Below are 24,312 nucleotides of genomic sequence, written 5' to 3'. Positions count from 1 at the left end.
TTTAATTTAAATTTATTTTATTTTATATTTTATATTACAAGTAAAATCTTTTTTTTATATATCAAGTAGAAAAATTATAGAATTAAAAAACTGTAGCATAAAATTGTTTTTTTCAAACATAACAAAAAGATTTAAAAATTAAGCAGTTGCAGCGTAAAAGTATGCAACAAAAATATAATAGAAAATCATAGAATCCCAGTCAGAGAAAAGTGAGCTGGTAACAAAAATGCAGCAACTTTATTTAAAATATAATTCAATAAAAAAAGCAATAATTATTGATTTATTTGTATAAAAAATATAAAACGTTTCTAGCTGTCAGTTTGATGTTAAATCTTAGCTAAAAGGAATTTCATTGTGAGCTTAAAAGTATGCAACAATATTAGCAACTTTATTAAACAGAACATAAATTGTATGACAGCTGCAATTTGAATTTATTAATTTATAAAAATAGGTAAAAAATATAAAATTATTAATATAGATAACATAAATAATTAATAATATAAATAACACTTGCAATGCCAAAAATATAGATTTAAATGTAAAATGATTTAATGAGTGCGGTTGGTGTCTTGGCTAAACTCACCTTTAGTGCACAGAATATGCAGTCTTGTCCACCACAAACGTGTTGATTGAGACCTCGGAACGAGCGTCGAAAGGCATCCAAGTGCCACAAGACCTGCAAAGCAAAAAACCAGAAAATGTTCAAGTCAAGTCAACAGAAAAAAACGGAGGCATAAATATAAGAGGGGGGGCTAAAGTGTTATACACACACAGAAATCTCTAAAAAAAAAAGACAGTCTCAGTTTAGAGACTCAGTCTCTTAATCTCCATCTGAAACCGGTTAATGTGACGCCATCTTGTTCAAGATGTTTGTCTGTCTCTTTGTCTCTTTGCCTTTTGTGCTTGGACTCAAGAGAACTCTTGGCTGTAAGAGTTGTGACCAAATTGAAAACCAGTTTTCTTGGCTACAAAACTTGTCGCTCAGCACCACAAAACTGCACACGATTTATCTGAATTTCTGTTGCTGAGCTTTACACACACACACACACACACACACATTTAAAAGCCGGCTGTCTTTTTGGCTTTCTGTCCATTGGCTTTTTAGCTTTGTTTCCAGCCGGTTTTTTTGGGCTCTGTGTCTTTTAAGATTTGCTGTAGTCAGCGACTGTAGACTCGACGCTTCAACTCTATAACTCTTTTGCCATTTTGGCGCAATATTCGTTTTGGTTTAACGCGGTTCAATTTATTGGATTCCTCGTGTTGAATGCTGGAATAACACGATGCCAACAACCAAACAACCAGCAAAATTGTGTGCTCGAATTGTGGCTGCTCTTAGAGTTCAACATGACTCATGAATTATACAAGAAAAATTGATAAACAAAATATATTTATAAATTTAATTTAAACTCTTCTCAAAAATAATTTCCATTAATAAATATACAAGTTATAAATAAAATAAAATTCAATAAAGTATATATATTTAAATTAAAAAATAATATACAAATCACATTAATTTCAAATAATAAATATTTGTATATTTTTAAAATGCAATTAAATAAAATGAAATTAATATATTAAAGTTAAAGTTCACATAAAATTTAATTTGTTTAATTTTATTAAAACTAAATTGAAATCAAATAATTCAATTTTAGTTTTCTTTACAAAAATAATAAAATTTCATTCATTTTAAATACATACAATTAAAATAAAAAAAATTTAAATACATAAATTAAAGCTCAATAGAAATTCAAAAAATAATTTAAAATTCTTCACAATCAAAAGTATTTCATTTCAAATTGCTTATTTTGCAGGCAACAAATGCCAATTTTTAATATTGGTAAAAATGTCTAGAAAAATTGATTTTAAAAAATAACAAATATGATAATAAAATGAAACAGTCCACGGAGTACTATTTTTTAAATCAAAACAGAGTCAAAGTCATAGAAAAGTCGAATTCGAATTGATTTTTAAGAAAACCAAAGCAAATCTAAACCGTTAGCTTTATAGTTTTCATAGTTCAATGTCACAACTCTTGCGTCTAATTAAATTATAAATAATTTTTTGAACAGCAAATTATTTTGGCGAAAAATATACATTTTTTTGGCATTGGGAAAAACAAATAAAATGTACACGTAATTGTTGTAGTGAAATGTGTTTGAAATGTTATAGTAATTTGACAAATTTAAAGTTTTTTATATTTGCAACTCTTATATTTTATGCTTTTAGTTGTAAATATTAATAAAATTCGAATTTTCAATGCCCAATGAGTTTTCTTATTTTATGACATGTATATTTGAAATGCGCAAACAGGAGAAAAAAACTCGAGTTTTGGCCCAAAATGAAAGAGTTGATTAATGGTGTTAGATAAAAGACAATGGCTGCGAGTTTGTTTCAATTACTTCAAGTAACATTTGAGACTGAGTGAAAGCTATCAGTTGCCCCTCGCACCCTCTCTCCCTCACACGCAGACACATTCCCTTCACTCCAAGTGAGCTGAGCATTAAAACGCGTCTAATGCCAAAAAAGAGAAGGAAATTAAATTGGAGCACATTGCGAACTGACAAACTGAGATTCAAGATCTGAACATTTGAACATTTGGAGCATAACCGGTCCAGAGAACCACACACACACACACACACATATATATATATATAATGGACATCCAAAATATCCACAGCTGCACTTTGGATCCGACCTGACTTTATTGGACTTGTCTAAACCAAAACTGGACATCCACGAGACAGCTGCAAATTGAACTCCTTTTTATAAAAGCTGTATCAATACAAAGTCTGAGAATTAGAATTAAAATAGAAGCCTCAATTCCAACACCATTGTAGTCTGTAAAAAAGTTTAATTTGTTTAATGAAACAGAAGAATTGTATTTTTATATAATTATAACAAAGTTTTTCATACTAAGCAATTGTTTGAATGTGTAAACTTTGAGCCCGAATTCGTTACGTTGAAGTTCGAATTTCGCAAAACGTTGATAAAATTGTCTCAACTATGTTGTGTAAAAATTTCAGCTTCCTAGGTCTTATGGTCTTTGATCCAGACAAAATGGTAATCAAAACTCCTGTTAGGACCAGGACTTTCAAAGTTAACTTTACAGGATCAAAGCACCAATCTGTATTTTAAAAGCAGAAAGAAAAGTCATTGAAATAGTTTTCAAACCTAACTAAAAAGCTTTATTGTGCCACCAAAATGGTGGCTTAAAAATTTTGACTTGTAAAGTTGCTAAGTTCGCAGTCTGAACAACTTCACAGTTGCATAACATTGTCAAAACTGAACCGATTTTCAAATGGAATGACATTTTGATCATGACTCGGCCTCTTAATTCATTCTGCATTCAAATTTAAATAATTTTGTAAAAAAAATTATTTTTCTCAAGCTTTTGGGTTCGATGCTAAGGGTCCCCCCTTTGATATTTTGAAAATTTTAAATTTTAAATCTCAAGTTTTCACGTTTAATCAACTCCTTATATCATAATTAGTATAAAACAACACTTTAAACTTGATTCTGAGACATTTCATTTTCTTGCAAAAAATCATGTTAAATTGTACAAAAATTTTGACTTGTAAAGTTCCTAAATCCATAGTCTGACCAACTTTGAACTCTCATAACTTTGTCAAAACTTTACCGATTTTCAAAGGGAATGTCATTTTGTTAATGGTTTGGCCTCTTTATTCATTCTGCATTCAAATTTAATTAATTTTGTAAAAAAAATTATTGGCCTCTAAATCTTGGGTTCGATGCTAAGGGTCCCCCCTTTGAAATTTTGAAAATTGAAATTTTTAAACCTTAAGTTTTCACTTTTAATTAACTTCTTATATCATAATTAGTATAAAACAACACTTTAAACTTGATTCTGAGACATTTCATTTTCTTGTAAAAAATCATGTCAAATTGTACAAAAATTTTGACTTGTAAAGTTGCTAGGTCAAGGGTCTGACATACTTCAAACTTTCATAACTCTGCGAAAACTGGACCGATTTTCAAATGGAATGTCATTATGATCATGATATGGCCTGTATATTCATTCTGCATTCAAATTTTATTAATTTTGAAAAAAAGTTATTTCCCTCTAGATCTTGGTTTCCCCCCTTTGAAATTTTGAAAATTGAAAATTTTAAATCTCAAGTTTTCACTTTTAATCAACTCCTTATATCGTAATTAGTATAAAACAATACTTAAACATTTTAAAATTTTTTTAAATTAATTGATTGGACCAAAAGAAAAAAACCGATAAAAACCTTTTACCGAAATAGTTGTTTCGTAATTTTCCGAAACCGATATTTGCGTTGATTTGATTTCCTAAAATAATATGTTGCTGAAATTGGATTTATGTAGTAAAAATGTGATTTCATAGTTGCTCATTTCGACTAGAGAGTTGTCAACTATTTGCCTTTTACTAAACTTGAATAAAGTTAACGCAACTTGAGTTACAAGTTACGCATTCAGTTGAAGTTTAACTAAGTTTAGTTGCTGACTTTCACACTGTGTTCATTGTTTAAACTGTCATTTCCACCCACAAATGCAACCTTAATTTATGTAAGCAAATAAAATCTTTCAACAAAAATAAATATATAACAAAATAAATAAATTAATTGTAAATACATGAATCAATAAATAATTGTTTGCAATAATAAAATATAAAAAATAAATAAATAATCAAAACTGTAAATGCAACATTCAAATCAAAATAATCAAATAAATCAAGTCAAGTGGTCAACAAATTTCCATTTAATTTCATGTCTTTTAAACTTGCACTTCCGCTGGCGATAAAGGCGTAGGCGTGGGCGTGGGCGTGGCCGGAGGCATGGAAGTGGACGTGGGCATTTATTTTATTTTTTTTTATTTTTTGTTTTTTAAATCGAGCATATTTTTAATATCAACAACACTGTTAATTGGGCTCATTTTGTGGTCGCTTAAATAGTGCACAGTTGTCGAGTGTAAGGTTGTCAAGTGTAGAGTGGGCTGAGGCGTGTGTGTGGGTGTGGGCGTGGCACATTTAAGCCGCCTTTGAGTCGATACGTTAGCTTTCAGCACGTGCTAATGGACAAACTCAATTTCTGTCTGCCTTTTTATTTTTTTTGGTCATTTTGTTAACCAAATCGTTTAGACATTGTTTCCTCACACACACATATATACATACATATATAGCTGGTAGCACTATGATGGCTAATGACTTCCTTTCTTGGTTAGTTTGTCGGACAAGTTGGCGTTACCTTTTTACGTTGACGTCGCACATGTCAATTTGACATCGATGTGGATTAATTATCTTGTAAATAACCAAACGAAACCAACACAGGAAACAATTTCCCTTTGCCTCTGTATATGTGAATTTCCTCTTTAGGCACACACATACACACACACACACACACACACACACACACACACACACACACACGCACACACACACAAATTGACCAAAGCAACCGAGCCAGAGAAAAACATAGAGAAAAGCGAGAGACCCTTGCAACTGTCTTATTTGCCTACCTAATTAGCTGACAAGTGTTATAAAGAGTTGGCTCAATAAATACCAGGCAACAAAACGATTTTCTTTTTAAATTAAAAATGAAAAACAAATTTTACTTTTAAGTTTTAAATAAAAAACCTGTGGAGTAATCATTATATTTAATTCTTTTATTTAAAAGTCAGAGAATTAAGTTTTTAATATGAAAATTAAAAATAAAAATTGTTTGCACATATAAAAAAGTAAAATAAAAACTTTAAGAAAATGTACATTGCGCTTGGTATATAGATAAATATACTCAAAAATTTAAAATCAGATTTATATACAATTGCATTAGAAAACAGTCTACATAAAAGAAATAAATCAAAGTAATTTATAAAATAATTTCAATAATAAAAATATTTATGGGACATTTTGAAGTATACATAAATAAAGGCAATTTAAACACTTTTAAATAATAAAAATATATATTTATGTATCGCTTTATTGATGCTATTTTTTATATATTAGAACTTAATTTTGCAAATTAAATATAGTAAAAATATTAAAAAAAAAAAATGTTCAAGCCAAATAAAAATATTTTTTGTTTTATTGCTTACGTTATTTTTATATATTATTTTTTAAAACGAAAATTCAAAAAGAAAGAAAATAATTAATAAAATGTTTAATTTGAAGAAAAATATATTTTATTGTTTTAACTATTTATTTACGTTTTTTTTTACATTATTATTAAATATTGTAAATTAATTAAAGTGAATATATTAAAAAAATGTCGATTAAGTCATGTGAAAATTCAAACTTATTTTTATGTTTACATTAAATAAGAAAAATTAAATAAAGTGTAAATTTGTAAAAAAAAATCTATTGTATTTTTTGCAATTTTATATTATTAAAAAAAAAAACATATAAGACTTTTTCGGCAGACAGTCGTAGTTGCATTAGTCTCGGCAGAATTCAGAGAGCTAAACAAAATTCTCACTTGACGTTTGACACATAGAAATTAATTTGCTTAACAAGTTTTGGCCAACATTTGTTGGGCTTATTGCATAACCAACTTACAGAGAAAACGTTAAACAACCGCAAAAGCAAAAAACAAGCGAAATAAAATAAACGCAACATGGTCAAAACAAAAGACTTAGGCGACAAACCTGAAGTGCAAGTCAAAGCGCGCAACTAAAAAAAAAGAAGTAAACTTTTGTGTCGCCCAAGTTTTCAATCAATGTTGTTGTTAGTTGTTGTTGTTGTTGTTGTTGAAAACTCCAATACTTTGTGAAAGTTACAAGCACAACGAACAGTCCAAAAATTTCCCTTACAAGCAACGAGAAAAGTTGGTCAAGAAGAAAAAGAAGAAGCTGAAGAAATCGACGAAAATCGACAAAAATTAAGAAAGATAAAAAATACTTTTGGTTTTTTTGTCATAATTTATACTCAACCTGTTGCTGAGAGGCCTCAGTTGTTGTTGTAGTTGTTGTTCTTATCGATATTAATCGTGCATGAATTTGAATTTGAATTTGATAGTTAAATTCCAACGTTAAACTTCCACAACTCACAGCTCTTAGCACCGCCCCCCACCCCCATTCACTAGACACAGTCTCAGTTTAAACAATTAGCATAAAAACGTTTCAAAATCACATTTCAACTTGATTCAAATTCACACTCAAATTTAAATTCGAAAAAAACTATTTTCAATCATTTATTTTTCTTTTCTTTCTTTGTGTTTGTTTCTTCTTCGCTTTGCTTTGATCCGCTTCCGCACATAGAAATTGTAGCATAAACAATTGTTATGCGTTAGACTGTATGTGTGTGTGTGTTTGTTTGGTGTGTGTACGTTGACTGACATAATTAAATTAAAAGGCAAATGCGGAAAATTAAATCAAATGTTTAACGAAGCTCGCGACAAAAAGAAATGAAACAAATTTGCAGTTCAAACAACCGCAAGAAAAAGAAAAACATATGGAGTAAGAGAGAGAGAGAGAGAGAAAGGGAGAGAAAGAGAGAATTGCATAAGCAATGGGTGCAAAGTATATAATTTTTAATTGTGTTGTTTTGCCTTAAAAACTTAAGTTAAATAAAAATATATGTTATTAGATTTCTTACATTTGGATTATTTTTATATATAATTATAGCATTTATTTATGTCTTAAATATATTATTGTATTTTATATCATTTTTATATTTTTTGAATTTATAAATTAAATGACAACAAATAAATGTGATAAAACTTTATAATATTTTTATAGTCTTTATTATTAATATAATGTATTTTTAAATTTTTTATTATTTTGATTTATTTAATTAAAAATAAATAGAAATATATGCAATTAATTTTTTCACATGAATTGCTTTTGTTGCTATTATTTGGGCATTCAATTATTGTATTTATTTATGTATGAAATCTATTTTTATATTTATATGTATTTTATTGCATTTAATTTGCGTTCTTTCATTATATTATTTTTATTATTTTATTTTACTATTTATTGCATTGAAATCTCGACTCAAGTGCAGTTTGTGTGAAGGATAAAGACAAAGAATAAAGGATAAACAGGTAGAAGAAGTGCAGGTAGCTGCAGTGTCTTCTCTTGCTCTTGTTGTTGTTGTTTTCATTGTTGTAGTTGTTGTTGCTGCAATTTCAGTTCATTATTTCAGTCACGTAGTTAAGAAAACACCCAAAAAGAAAATGACGCAAAGCGAGTTTTCGATTTTACATTTTCAGTTCTCATTTATCAATTCTCTTTGTCCTTTTCCACTCTCCGTCCGTTTATCCGTCTGTCCGTCCGTCAGTCTGTCTGTCAGTTTTTCTAGCATTCTGTCTCTCCTTTCTGCTTGTCCTTTGTTCCTGTCTTTTGCCTTTGTTTTCATTTATTTTTAGTTGCAACTCAAGATATAAAATAAATGTTTTAAATTGTCGTAGCAACCCTCGCTCTGTGGCTTACACTTGTTGTACCAATAACACACACACACACACACACACACATACACATAGTTCAAGTCACACACAAAAATTCCAACACCTTTGTTATATAAGCCCGAATTTAAATGTGGCCAAAAAAACGCTGCAGACACGCATAAAAAGGGCCAACCATTTTTGGCAAGACAGCGACTGTGATGGGTTAAACCATGTTGCCCTATGCATCATTCGAAAAAGAGCTGCTCGACTAACGATTTACCCTGTAATTGAATGAAAATCTAGTCAATCTTCTACCATTTTTATATTTAAATATTTTCACATCTATATATTTAATATTAATTATAATTTTATTTATTTTAAGCATAAAATGTTGGTCATTTTATATGCATAAATATATTTTTAAAATTTTTCATAAAATATACTTTCTATTTATTTAATATTTATTAGCAGCTTTAAATGTTTTAAAATTTAAAATATTTGATTGTTGACACAGTAATAAATAAAGATAGTCCAGCATACACCATGGTCTCTTATTTCTTTACAAAGTGTATAACAAGTGCTTGACAATATTTTGGTGTTGTTGTTGTTGTTTGTGTGTTTGGGTTTTCATTACATTTCCGGTGCAAGAAACTGCGATTTAAATACAATTTCAAGTGTTTTAAAAGTAAAACCAACAAATTTTGTTTCGTTTTTCTATTTTCGAGTGGAATTTTAACAGCTCAAATTCGAGTTTTAACTTGGAATTGTCATTTAGAATAATAATGCAGGATTATTTAATATTTATTACATAGATATTTTCGAACTATTTACAAAATCCGGCATCGAATTCTATCAATTGTATTTTTGTTCTTTTACAGAACTTTAACTGAAGTAGATTTAAATTACTCATTTGTAATTTGCGGTAATAATTTTGAAAACAAAAAATAACTTGTTGCTTTTAAATAAATCTATTTAATAAAGTATTTAATAACAAAAGAAAAGTGTGCATTTTTATATGAAATGTAAATTGTAGCTGTGGATTTTTTAATATAAATAAATTTCAAGTAATATTTTAGAGCTATTAAAAAAAATATTATATAATAATTAAATTTTAATATTTATATAGAGCTTTAAAACTCATGAATATTAGTTGTTGTTGTTTATTTAATTTAAATAAATTTTTGATAGGAAATAAAAACCAAATTTTTATTTTTATAAAGAACTTTAAAACAACTTAATATTAATTATTGCATTTTTTAAATGAAAAATAAATATTATCTGTGGATTTTTTTATTAAAAATAATATTAGAAGTAATATTTTTGAGCTATTACTCATGAATACTAATTGTTGTTGTTTATTTAATTTAAATTAATTAAAGTATTAATATTTATATGAAATAAAAACCATATTTTTATTTTTATAAAGAACTTTAAAACAACTTAAGATTAATTATTGCCTATACAGTATCAATTATTCATTTTTTTAATTAAAATGCAATAAATTGAATATTACTATTTTTAGTAGTGTTTACTTATTTTCAAGTTTAATTTATACCTAATAATGACTTAGAACATTTTATCCCTTTCTCTAGAGACAGAGAGTGAGAGACTTTAAATTAATGAATTATCTGCTTGCCCTTTTAACATTTTTGGTTTGACAGAAGGGGAAAAACATCGAGTATAACACACACCTGTGCACTTTTCTCAGTCCACCTCCATTCTATCTCCCCTATCTCCCCTATCTTTCCCTCTTCTCTCTCTCTTTCTCTGTTCTCTGTTCTCTCCCTTCTCTGTACATGACAATGCAATTAAAGTGTTCACTGAGAATTCTCTCACATTTCCCTTTGGTTTTCCGATTGCGTCAACTGCTTCACAATTTTCATTTAATTTTTCCTTTGCAGCCCACGCAATGTTGTTGTTCTTGTTGTTGTTGTTGCTCGTACAAGTTGTAAATAAAGCACATAATTGTGACAGTTTTGGGAAATGGAAAAATGGTTTTTCGTTGCTTTATGACTGACATTTTCATAGATTGTCGTGTTTGTTTTGTGCAGATGGTTGGAGAGCTGAATTCAGGGGCAAATGTCATGAATTATGAGTTCAATCATTGCTTCGAATTCCTTAAGTTGACCTCTATAAACAACAGATTTTTGATTTTCAAAAAGAACTATTTAATAAGATTGATTTTCCAATAAATAATCCAAATTAGTTTGAAAAACGCAAATTACACCTAAACAAAACAAGTGGGCGGTTACAGTCGAGCACGCTCGACGGTAGAATACCCTGTGCACAGGTACTCTGTACTGAAAGTTGATTTTCGACAGATTGTTCCTATGGCAGCTATATGATATAGTGACCAAATTTGGTCAGAATGTATAATACCAGCCCAGATGCATATTCTATCAGTTTGGTTCTGATATCTCAACAAACAAAATTCTTGTTCATACTAAAACTTCATTTTCGATCTTTCGTTCCTATGGCAGCTATATGATATAGTGGTCCGATCCAAAAATAAAAACAAACTTGATCTGCCTATGGTATCTAGGAACCTACATACCAAGTTTGAAGTCTCTGGATCTTATGGTCTCTGAGATCGAAGCGTTCAAGCAGACGGACAGACAGACAGACAGACGGACAAACGGACAGACAGACGGACATGGCTCAATCGACTCGACTGTTGATCCTGATCAAGAATATATATACTTTGGCGTTTCTGCCACGCCCCCTTCTGCCTGTTACATACATTCTGCCAAACACATTATACCCTTTCTTGCCCATTTTCAATGGGTACAGGGTATAAAAAGTGTTGTTAGGGCTTGAGTTATTAAAAGCCGTAATTTAATCGGTTAATACCGCTTAAAGGTTGCGGTTGCACATAAGGTTTTAATCTGTGAGTATATATATGTTAGTATGATGATTAGTGAATCAGTCAGGACAAAGTTTACGAATTTGGGTGCCATTTAAAAAATAATATAAATGCTTCCAATTTTACACCCACACTATAGAGTGTATATATCAATTTATACTAGGTACTAGTCACTGTTCTTCTTCTTCTACTTCTTCATCTTATTTTTCATCTCTTTCTCCGTCTTCTTTTGGAGTTATTTAGTTTCTCTATCAGTTCTTCTTCTTACCTTGCAGGTCTGAAAAAAAGCGCCAATGTTGTTCTTGTTGTTGTAGACATTATCGCCAATTGTTGCTGGTGAATTCGACAATTGTCGCTGCAGTTGCAATTGTTGTTGTTGTTGCAATTGTTGTTGTTGCAATTGTTGTTGTTGTTGTTGGCCTGTGGCAAGTGGCGCATGTGGCGGCGCCGTTTTAATCGCCACTGTATCCATTTTGAGCTCAAGTTGTAGTTGTAATTGTTTTTTTTTTCAACACATGACGCTGGCAGCGACGTCGACTGCGCTAGCTGCTTGTTGTTGTTGTTTTTTGTACTTCCGATTTGCGGCAAGGAAGAAGACAACCCTTTAAGTCTTGCTCTTCTTCTTCTTCTTTCTCTGCTTATTCTTTTTGCTTCTGCCTCTTCTTCACTAAACAACTGTTGTTGTTGTTGTTCTTCTTCTTGTTGTTGTAGTTTTATTGCACCTGTTTCTCTTCTCTGTGTATTTTGCACATAATTACATTTTTAATGCCACACACACACACACAAATACACCCACACAAATATTCATACATATACATTTATATGTATTTGCTACAAGTTTGCAGTTTGTTTTTCTTTTCTATCAAATTTCATTTGTTTTATTTTCATTTTATTTATTGTCAGCAGTTTTTTTCAAACACTTAAAAAAAATATATATAAAAATCAAAGCGAAACAACAACAAAAACACTGCGCGTCTTGGCTTGCGACTGCGACGGCGACTGAGACAGCGACTGCGACTGAGACAGCGACAGCGACTGAGACAGCGACAAGAAACGTCCGTTGATCTTGAGAGCGTGCGCAATACTGCCGCATACAAATTTCCCAGCACAGACGCAGGCGCAAACATCTAATTTCTGCGGGGGAAATTTCCCCAGTCACAGTCCACAGCCAGAGAGAGAGAGAGAGAGCGAGAGCAATGCACGTGCAAATGTACCTAAAGGTTTGCCACTACAAACTGTACCTAGTTGGGTAATTTGTTTTGTCTGGTTGTTGTACTTGCTATGCGTGCGCCAAAAGTGTTGCCTGCTTTTGTGCTGACTTTAAATTGCTGCAGTTCTAGCAAATTGAGCAAATTGGATGTTAAACTAAATATATATAATAAATTTAATGCTAATAATGCAATATTACATCAATGAACAAAAAAAAACAACATAAGTATTGCAATATTAAAATGCAACCTAAATTTCAAAATCAATTACGAACATATTATTATAAAATAGCAGTTTAAAATATTTATATTTATTTTAAATTAATGCTAAAAATGCAAAATTACATAAATAATAACAAAATAAGAAATGCAATTATAATGTGCAACCTAAATTGAAAATCAATTAAAAAAATATTATTATAAAATAGAGTTTAAAAATATTTATATTAATTTTGCATAACCAAATAAAAATTGCAAAAACAAATTGCATTCAAAAATAACAACAATTATTTAAATAAGAAAATAAATATTGCAATAATAAGAAAATATTTTATTAAAAGCAAATGGCAAGCGAATATAAAAATGTATACAATAAATACAAACACGCGAAATATTCCCATTTTCCATTAGCATGCTCCAAGAATAAAATGCTTTGCATTTAAAGTGGAACATAAACTAAATAAAAATAAAAAGTCAACAGCAGACACAAAAATGTTGAATTAGCTTGACAGCTTAGTCAAGACACACACCAAAAGTCTGCCCACCGCAGCTGGGAATATTTCGAACGAAAGAGAGCGCGAGCGAGAGAGAGAGGCGCGTGAACGTTTAAGCCCAAAAGGGAAATTATCTCGCATGCTCGAAGTGTTCCCCACACACAGATAGAATGAACTTTTGGGGGCATTGGCGAACGCGTTGCCAACTACATCGTTGCTTGAAGTTCGAAAACCAGACGCTGCCAGGCTTCTCAGCCAAAACAAAATGGCGTTTGTACGTTAAGATCAACAGCTAAAACAACAATGAAAAATAAGAAGAGAAATATGAAGAGAAAAGGTACGAAAACACGTTTACAGACTTAACGAGTTTTTGTCGTCGTCGTTTCTTATTTTTTAACTTTTATTTTGTGTCTAGTTGTTGCTGTTGTTGTTCTTGTTGTTGCTGGCTTTCAAATCCAACGTGCAACGCGCAGCAGCAGCAACAACAACAACAACATAAGCCAAAAAGGTAGAAACCCGCGAGAAGCGAGAAAACGAACAAAATATTGTTATTGAGGTTGCCAACAAAAAAACAAACTGACAAACAAACATAAAATGGGTGGGGGGGACTTCTGTCTACACTGCTAAAAATATGCTTATATATTAAATATATATATATAAAGTAAGCAGGCATTGCGAATAATAATTAATTTAACTATTAAAAATAATTGTAACTCTCTTATTTGACATAAATTATGAAATAATAATTAAACTGCAATTTGTTTTAAAAAATTAAATAAAAACAAATAAAATAAAATATAAAATAAAATAAAATTAAAGAAAATAATATGAATAAAAATTAAATTAATAATAATTATAAAAAAAATAAATAATAATTTCGATAATTTTTTTAAATTTATTTTTATTCTTAAAAAAAAATTATAAAACGACTATTATTTTAAATTTCTTACTATATATTAAAAAAATATATATAATTATTAAGCAATTTTTAGCAGTGCAGTACATACATATTTATAAAGAAAATTATATATAGTAGTTAAATATAAATTCAATGTTTCCAATGAAAATGTTTAATATTAAATATTCAGCTTCATTTGCAGTTTGAACTTAGGTAAATCATTACTTAACTACAATTCAATAATAAGATTTAAGTCCTAATGTTTTTTTGAGTGTGTTTTTTTCTCCTTTTTTGAATTTTTTTAAAAAGTACTTTTTTCAGTGTATTTTTGAGGCTACTCAGCGATGCTCACGGCCAAAACTTGATGCTGCAACTAAGTTGTTGCCTCCTTTTGTTGTTGTTGTTGTTGTTGTTCTTGTTGTTTTCATGCCCCATTAGCTCTTGTTGTTGCTGCATCTTTTGGCGCTTTCGCGTTCTTTATGTGCCACTTGGGGCAAGTCACTAAAAAAGCGCGCATCGTCCTCAAATTGCGCGCCAAAAGCTGATGAAGAACAGGCCAAGAAGCCAAAAGCTAAGAGCCAAGTTAAGAAAGGAGACGAGACGAGCTGAAGACAGCAACAAGGCTCAGTAAATCATACTACCAAAAAAAAGAACTTCTTAATAAAAGCGATATAACAAAAGACTCTGGCAACAAACTTGGTTTTACTACAAAATCTTCAACAAATAATACTCAGAATATTCAAATTTTAAAACAAAAATTCAAAAGTAAACCACTAAATAGCGTGAAATTGATCAATAAAATTTAGCAAACCAAAAGATTTTATTTGTCAATAAATTGTTTCAAAAACAGAAATATTGACATTAGTAAATTTAAAATAGAATCACAATGAAAGTAGGGAAAGGCTAAATCAAAAAATATTTGTTCTGACAAAATTAAAATTTACATACTTGTTTTTTATAGTTAAAAAAGATTAATTAAAACTAAAACTATTTTTTCATTTATTCATTATTGAAGGTTTTTTATAATTTCTTTAAAATATATATATTTTTGGTAACAGAAATTGTGAAAATTTGTGATATTTTTTTTTAAACTGCATATAGCTTTCCAGTATTGTTAAAATCCAGGCTAGGGTAAAATCGATAATTATCGAGACAATCGGAAGCAGAATTTTGTATTATAGGAAATGCTGTTGTTGCTGCTTCCTGTGCCGCCCACATCCCGAAGCAGAAAGACAGAAAGAGATAGAGAAAAAAATAGAGATGGAGATTGAGAGACCTATACTTATCGATAAATACACACACGATAGCTGCATGTGTGTCTCTTGCAGATTATCGACAACAACAAACAATTTGTTGTTGTCAATTACATTGGCATTCTTTTGAGCTGCACACACACACACACACACACACACATGCAGCTGTGACCGCTTTCAATCGCCTTCAAATTCGCTAATTAAATTCTAATTTTTCGATTTTTCATTCCGATTTTTTGCTTTTTTTTTTTTTTTGGTTGCAAGCGAATTGCACTTGTCGCTGCCACTGCCACGCCCACCGCCCAGCCTCTGTTTCAGCTGCAACAATTTGAATATCGATTGCAACAAGTTGCAACACATAATTTGCACATTTTCATGCCAAATTTATGCAACCAAAATTGTAGCTTAAATTATCAATTATAATGAGCGAATACTTTTCCCATTGTTGTCGTTGTTGTTGTGTTTTTGTTTGTGGGCTGACCACGCCCACAGCTGTTGTTTTTTAATTCAATTTTATTATTATTTTATTTTATCTCAATTTTAGTTTATTTTATATTATTTGCATTTCTTTTTTATTTTTATTTTAATTTTGTTTTATTTTTAGTTATGTTAATTAAATTTTATTTATATTTATTTTTGTAATTATAATTTTATTTTATTTATTTAACGTCAACTGCGAACAGTCCAAAAGATAACAGTTGAAATAAAAAGTTAAATTAGCAAAACATGAATAAAAATTAATAATTAAAATAGGTTAAAAATACCCATAATTTAAATTGAAATAGAAATAAATAACCCCAAAAAAATTGTGTGGATTATTAAAAAAAATTTTAGTTACTATACTATATTTTAATGGACTCTTGGATTAATTTTAAAAATTAAAATGAATTAGCCGTTTGGCTTATACTTTATATGCTTTACATTCTTAAATATTGTTTACAATATTTAGAAAATGTAATTTTAATAATTCAAATAATTAAAAGATACTGGCCTTTACAATTCTAATAGTTAAATCTTCAGTATAAATCAAACTCTTTGTCCTGACTTTCACGCACTGACTGCTCATTGTGCAGCTTAAACCATAAGACGTAAAAAGTTGAAATTTTGACACAACATAGCTGAGACAAATTTATCGTGAAATACGACGGCATTTTGCTAAATTCTATATTAAATAAATTTTTTAATTATTAATATATTATTTTATATCTTTAAGCCCTGTTTTAGCTGTTTTATTTTCAGTCCAAATTAAAAATTGTTATCTTGTGATTGTTTGTTTTTTCAGCTGCTTGCAAGTTTGGCGATGTCTGTGAAAGGGAAGAGCTGAGGTAAGTCAGGTGGCATGTGGCAGCTGAGAGGCCAGTGGTCAAGCTAAGAACTTGCAACACACACACACACTCAGACAATTTATGCGCACAAATTAACAGTGCAACATGATGAAGAAGAAGGAGAAGAAGAAACAGAAGAGGCAACAAGAGTAAAGGAGCAAGTTGCAATCAACTGACTGCCACATAAATTTATGAGCAGCGTCTGCCCAAATCTCTTTCATTTTGGATCTTGCAGAATTGGCGAACGTGCCACAGAAGACGCGTGCTGCAACTTGAAAGGATGAAACCAAGAAACAACCAACTAAAAAAAAAGGAAAAAAAGGAAAGCAGCTGCTCTCTGCTCTCTTCACGTGGCATGTGGCTTGTGGCAAGCTGCAAGTGGTTCCGGGACAAGCTGCAGCTGAAGAAGCTCAGAAGAAGGAGCTCAATGCGGCTTAAAGTTTGATAGTGATGTAAATGCGAACTGAACATCGCCAATGAAAATGTCGATTCATTCATTACAATAAAATTTAAAAAAATATAATGTAAATACAAAAAAAACAATCAAAAGAAATACAAAATAATAAAATAGAAAAAGCATAACAATAATCAGAGTTGTGCCTTAAAGCATTATCATTATCATAAAATTAAATTAAATTTTCATTACAATAAGATTGAAAAAAATATAATGTAAATACAAAAAAAAAAACAAGCAAAAGAAATACAAAATAATAAAATAGAAAAAGCATAACAATAATCAGAGTTGTGCCTTAAAGCATTATCATTATCATAAAATTAAATTAAATTTTCATTACAATAAAATTCACAAAAATATAATGTAAATAAAAAAAAACAAACAAAAGAAATACAAAATATTAAAAAAGCAAAATCATAACAATAATCAGAGTTGTGTCTTAAAACATTATTATTAAATTTTCATTATCATTAAAATTATTAACGATTCTAGTGAAATTTAAAACCATTAGCTCTAAAATTTTCAAATCAATTTCATTTTCATCATCATTATTTTTTATTATTATTTTTTATCATTATTTTTTTTTAATTATCATTATTTTTATTTATTATTTTTGCAATGCCAATAACGTGATCAATGCATTACAAAATTTGTTAATTAGTATAGTTACTTACCTAGTTTTCACGCAGCTTATTCAATGTTAATTGTTTATTTTTATATAATATTTTTTTTTTTTAACTTATTTTTAAAGGAATTAAAATAAAGGATTTCCTTTCAACTAAAGCACTAATCACAATTTTAATAAAGAATAATATTTTTTTCCTTTACACCTGATATTCTTATTTTATATTATTTTATTATTTGCTAATTATTTTATTATTTTGATTATATTTTTTTACAATTTTTATTTATCATCTAGTTTATTGTAATTTTATTTTCTAAGCCAAGCAAAAAATCACAATTATTTAATGGTAACCATTTTTTTTATGTTGTTTATATTTTTTTTTTATCGATGTTGCGATATATATAATTGAACATCACTAGCTAAAACGTTCAAAAATTGATGGCAACAAGAAAAAACCAGGAAAAGGAGAATAAACTGGTTCTAAAATTTTTTCTTTCTCTCTCTCTCTCTCTCTCTCTCTCTCTCTCTCTCTCTGTGTGTATTGCATGCTGTTGTTTGTTGATTTCTGGCCTCGTCGTCCTGGCTAAATTTAGCACGAGCTTAAAAAGGGCTTAAACCGATGGCCAAGACGACAAGACGAGTATCAAAAATAGTTGTGGACTTTGAACACAACTTCTGCTGGTTGCTGTTGCTATTGTTGTTGTAGTTGTAAATGTTGTTGTCGACTTTTGTTTTGCGCGCCTTTTTTCTGACTAAATATATGTTACAATATCAATTAATGTTATCATGAAGAAGACTCTACAGCTTATTAAATAAACATAGTTATTTATAAAGTAATAAATTAATCTGATAGTCTGAAATAAAATAGATTATTTATCACAATAAAAATAAAACATATTTTAATATTTTTTTTTGAATAATATTTTGATTTAAAAGTTATGTTTTTAAATTAATCAGACATTATATTTCTAAATTAAGTAACTTAAAAACAGGACAAACTTTTAATTACATGTTTTACCATAGGAATAAATGTATTTATTGTTCATTTATTTTATAATTCATATTTGAAAATAATTATTATAAATTTATACTATGATTTATATTTTACATTTTGCATGAAAATGAAATGAAAACCCGCTGTCTAATACTAAATGACTAAATGATTATTAAATTAATATATATCTCAATATGTTTTTGATTGTTTAATAAAAATTACAAGTGAATTTTCAGTTATTAAAAACCAGTTTTTTTTCATATAAGTATAAACATGTAATATAAACCAGTATTTCGAGCCGATGCAACAAGTAACATATTATAATTGAATATGGTAATTGGAATTCGCTGTTCAAACTATGTCTCGGACATATTCGGAATCAGTCGCTTTTGAGAACTTTAACTCATCACACACTAGTTGAAAATGTTATACAAAGTAAGCTTAATTGAACAATATTTTATTTATTTATTTAAGAAAAATATAAGAGTATATTGTATATAAATGTATTTATTTAAATGATGTTAAAATTAATGTTCTATAGTCATAAGCAATTGATTTCATATATATAATTTATTTTGCAGTCAGCTTTTTTACTTTTTATCAACTTGACGCTTGTAATATCACGATATCTAGTGCCTAATGTGTATCTAAATGAGAATCGCCAGAATCTCACGGATTTTGCTGAACTAGAATCATTTGATGGTCGATATATACTAACGTAAGCTGGTTAAATCAATAATCTCAATCGCTCAGTCAATTGCCATATTTATATTTCATATTTAATAATATAAAAAATGTATAATACACAGGATAGACACTGAGGATGATGGCATTAATTCAAGGCGACAGGAGCTTGTCAAAGAGATTGCACCCGGGGAGCTGCAGGTCAAAGGTTACGTTCAACAAAACTTTCATAATAAATTCATTGTGAGAGTTATTTACAAGGCAGGACGCAATGGATATTTAGCTAAATATCGTTTTGAACCCGTTATGAACAAACCTAAGAATGTATCAAGCCCGCAATTGAACGACCTTGGGTTTAGATCTCTTCCGTCCTGGGTCCTCAAAGCAGAAGTTGGATAAACACATATATACAAACGTAGCAAAGTTTTTCACACTTAACAATCAATCAACGTGTGAACTTTGACTCCGAATGTGACCTCCTTGCAGTTTGAATTTCGCAAAACGCCATCTTATTGCAAGATAAAATTGTGTCAGGCATGTTGTGTGAAAGTTTTAGCCTCCTAGATCTTATGGCTTGGGCTGTGCATTGATCAGTGAGTCAGTCAATCAGGACAAAGATTTTTATTTATATAGATTTAGACAATTGTTTTGGCCAAAATATTAATAATATATTAATGAATTTTTAGTTCATTTTGCACTTTATAATTCTTGTCTATGCTTGTGATTAAAATTTTTTATTAAAAATTAAGAATATAAAACAAATATTTTCTATTTTATAAAGAAATTTTTTTATATATTAAAACTATTTTTATACTATAAAAAAAAATTTTTTTTATTTTAAAATTTATATTATTTATATCATAACTTTTATTTTCAATATATACTACATAAGTTGTTGATGGTTCTTAAAACAAGTTTAATAAAAATAATGAACATTGATTGTGTTTGACTATATTGGGAATAACAAAAAACACTACACTTATAAATTTTTTTTTAAATAATCAGTCAATAAGTCTGTCAATCAGTCAGTTAGTCGCTCAATCAATCAGTTCTTTAATAAGAAAGTGGGTAGAACTTTGCTTTGGGCATTAACACATTTTCTTAATAAACTCATGAATATTCGAATTCCAATTAACAATCACAATTCACAAGGTGAGAATATCGAAATTCGTATGCAAATCAACCAAAAAGAAATGTGTTCAAAAGTGTTCACTAAAGCAGAAGCCTATGGGATTTTGATTAACAAACTCAGCCATGTCCAAAATGTGTGACTCAAAATATGGTCAAAATGTGCTTTCTGTGTGCAATAATTTATGAATTCTAAGCTCGTATTTATAAAATAGAAATTAGGTTGAGTATGCGAGTTAAATATATAAATAAAATTATGATATTTGATTTGATTTGAGAATCAATAAAAATATAAATTTAAATAATGTGATAAATTAGAAGTAAATTATTAAAGATGTATTACAGATTTTTAAAACTGTAATATTAACTTAAATTTATAATTTTTATTAGATGGTCATTTTTTTTAATTATGCATATTTTGCTTTAGTAATTTGTACGGACTTAAGAAATTTAAAAAAATAAATTAAGCAACGCTCTTTTTATTGCAATATTAAGTATAATACATAGTTACATAAATACTAGTAAGCATTCATGATGTTGTGAGTCGCGCCTAAATTTATAAATAAACTTCTTTAACGCAAAAAAAAAAAAATAAATAAATAATCTTCCATATAACTTTAGTTTTATTTTTATTATATTATAAATATTTTTTAACAATATTATATAGAAATTTCTGATTTTTTACTGCATTTCATTTAATTTCTATTAGATTTATATTCTTAACTCTCTCTTTTATTTATGTTTACCTTTATAATCAGCTCAAAGGGAATTTAAATAAATTAATAATCAATTATTGACAAATATAAATTAATTTTAATAACGGTTATATATATATTTTTTAAATATAATATAGTCTATTTATTTTCTGATTTGCATTGAAAACTTTCTGCCATTTCTGCCATAAAAAAAAAAAATATTTCCTGCAGTTCTCTCAATTTCTTTGGTTTGGTGATTGGGCCTCGTTTGGTATCTGCTTATAGCCTCATCTGTTGTTGGCTTTGGCTTCGACTCAACCAGGCCCAGAAGCAATTGCATTGCATTGGATTTGTTTGTTTGTTTGTTAGCTTGTTATCTTTTCGACTTGTTCATTCTCCTTTGTTTGTTTTGCTCCGCATTTGGCGCGTGTGCAGCAAACTGTACCAAGATCAACAACATCGACAACAACAACAACATGGACAACAACAACAACAACTACTAGAACGTGAGGAAAGCATATTGCACCTTCAGAATTGTTTAGCTAGTTACACTTGGAAAAAATATTCAACACTTTCCATATGTTTTATTTGTAATGTATTTTAAATCAAAATAAAACAGGATTTGACTTATTGTTTTTTATAAGTACTACAATAAATTAATGTAATTTAATAAAAAAATAAAAATCGATAAATATATTGTATACTCTCATACTGTAATTAAATTTTCTTACTCAAATATGAAAAAAGGCAATCTAAAGTGCGTAAACATTTATTATAATTTATAAATAAATGTGCTTTATTAAAATTTATTGCATATTTTATATAAGATTTCATCATATTTATTTAAATAATAATCTTTTTAATATTTAAATGGTGGACAGAATTTTTCAGCACACAGTTACATACAAAAACAAAATATTTGCTTTGCAGGCGCCAGCAAGACGCACAAGCAAAATTTCGCAATATTTAAGCGCACGTTGACGGTGGCTTTTTTTTAAATTTATTGAACGCACAAATGCTATTCTGTAAAATTCTAAATAAATAGTGTTTTTTGCTGGTGCCTGAGGAACACTCGGGAAAAAATATTTTAAATATTATAATCCTGAAATATAATCCCAGGAAGCATATTAAGTGGACACATATACCCTCAATTATTTTCTGATAATATTATATGTAGTTTTGGTTTCAATGCTTTGATTATTATGTATTCTAAATCAAAAATCGTTGGATTAATGTAGTATAAACATATTAAATATTGTATTTATTTATGTAAGTAACTTTTTTTACTATGTGTGTGATTTTTCTTTATGTGTACTTGGTTAGTTAGTCAGTTCGTTGGCTCAATTGATGCACAGATCACATAGCGTACTCCAGAGACAAGAGCAAACAACGACAACTACAACAATTAACAACAACAACAACAACAACAACAACTGTTGGCAAACTGTACACGACTAACAACAACAGAGGCAACAAGAGACACATCCTGTCACCATGCCCCTGTCTCTCTCTCGCTTTTTTCTCTCTCTGTATATTTCTATAGACAAACATTGGCAACAGTTGCCGTTGTTGTCGCGACAAGGCAGCATAAATTGCAGTTGTCATTACCAACAACAACAACAACAACAACAACAACAACAACGGCAACAATGATGGCAAATTTATGTTTGACTCGTGCCCAAGTCAAATATTAAACTCGTATCTCTGGCATACGGAAAAAAAACCACTCAACTTGACAGATAAGTTGCAATTGACTAGGCCAGAAGATTCTCTTTCCCTTTCCCTCCCCCTGTTCTTTCCCCTACCCCTAGAGCTCCTCCTCTTCCTCTTCTTTCGCTATCCATTGCCATGAGTTATTTATCGCCAGTAGAAAGTCTGGACAGTCATCGCCAGACGCCTTTAAATGCCAGCTTATCAATGTCCAACAAATGAGAAATAGACAGAGAGAGAGAATCAAAGAGAAAGAGAGACAGAGCGTGAATGAGAGGTAGACAAAAATAGAGACTGACAGAAAGACACTTGAAAGTACAGACAACATCTTCGAGTTCAACTGAAATCAGGTATACCCCATTTATGATTTTAAAATAAAGAAAATCAAACTTAAGGTTTGATATAAAATAATACTTTTTTTTACAAATTTTTACACGCTAAATGTTACGTTAATTCTTTACTATTTCATAAATAAATTAAAATTCACATATGAGCAATTCTCTTGTGTCCAATGTTACATTCGTACGCATTTAAAGTGAAAAACACATATGCCAAAATATTTTTTTTTATTTTGACAAAAGGCGAAACTTACAGCTCTTGATTAGCACTATATTTGGTGTTAAGCTTGATTTTGTGCAATGGTTCGTTTTCGAGATATTCACAAAAAACCAAGGCATTCGAACGCTACAAAAACAGAAAACGCTTTCAGGGTGAACAGTTTAAATATCGAATTCAGTAAAAAATCTGAAGGAATATTTTAATGCGACTAATTTTAAAATGTTATGCATTGATGCATCTAAATAATGTTTTTTATTTGATTTAATAATATTGAGTAATCTATTTTTTATTTAATTTTGATCCATTTCGCACGCGACATTTCGTTCCATCATACTTTTTATGTTTTTTGTTTGTTTCGATTGAAATATATTTTTACTATTTTAATCATTAAGAAGCTTAATTATCAGAATTAAAGTGTTGTCTTCACCTTTTCATAAAATGTTTGATGCTGAAAGGCAAATTTTGTCCGACAGAAATTTGACTATTATTTATTATATAAAAAAATGCCAATTAGACCTATTGGTTTGTCCCAGACTGTATATGCAATTAAGCAAGATAAAGAGAGAGCGAGAGATTAACTTGAGAGTAATGAGAATCCCATCAGAGTTTAATAGTATCATGTGGCATAGTCAATGAGGCAGCATAAATTGAGTGGCTTCTTGGCCAAGTCATCATGGCATTTGGCCATTTCGTTTGCTAATCGCATCACTAATTAAAAAACTTGGGTAATTAAAAGATCTCTTTCAAGACTACAATCACAGCTCGATTGCAACTTGGGTTGAGTTCAGTTAGGTATGGGTATCGATACGAAAGGTAAAAAAAATATATAATATTTTTTAGA

The 24,312-nt window shown here is 29.3% G+C and overlaps 1 protein-coding gene across 2 annotated transcripts in view; it reads right to left on the bottom strand.

The window, feature by feature from the left end:
• LOC117788156 (plectin) overlaps positions 1-24,312 on the bottom strand; it is an 84,811-nt gene that overhangs the window by 18,080 nt on the left and 42,419 nt on the right. The window contains exons 1-2 of one of the 2 annotated variants that reach the window (XM_034626836.1): positions 11,495-11,708; positions 584-676 (exon numbers count right to left, since the gene is read on the bottom strand). In XM_034626836.1, coding sequence (XP_034482727.1) covers positions 584-676; positions 11,495-11,698 — 297 coding nt within the window. In that variant the 5' untranslated portion in view covers positions 11,699-11,708. Of the gene's footprint in view, positions 1-583; positions 677-11,494; positions 11,709-24,312 lie in introns of those variants that run through there. The other variant, XM_034626827.1, reaches the window with a different exon arrangement.

The sequence above is a fragment of the Drosophila innubila genome, chromosome X, assembly GCF_004354385.1.
Source record: "Drosophila innubila isolate TH190305 chromosome X, UK_Dinn_1.0, whole genome shotgun sequence".
Classification (NCBI taxonomy): Eukaryota; Metazoa; Arthropoda; class Insecta; order Diptera; family Drosophilidae; genus Drosophila; species Drosophila innubila.
Note: the sequence above shows the minus strand (reverse complement) of the source record. Positions and strands in the feature narration are given on the sequence as shown.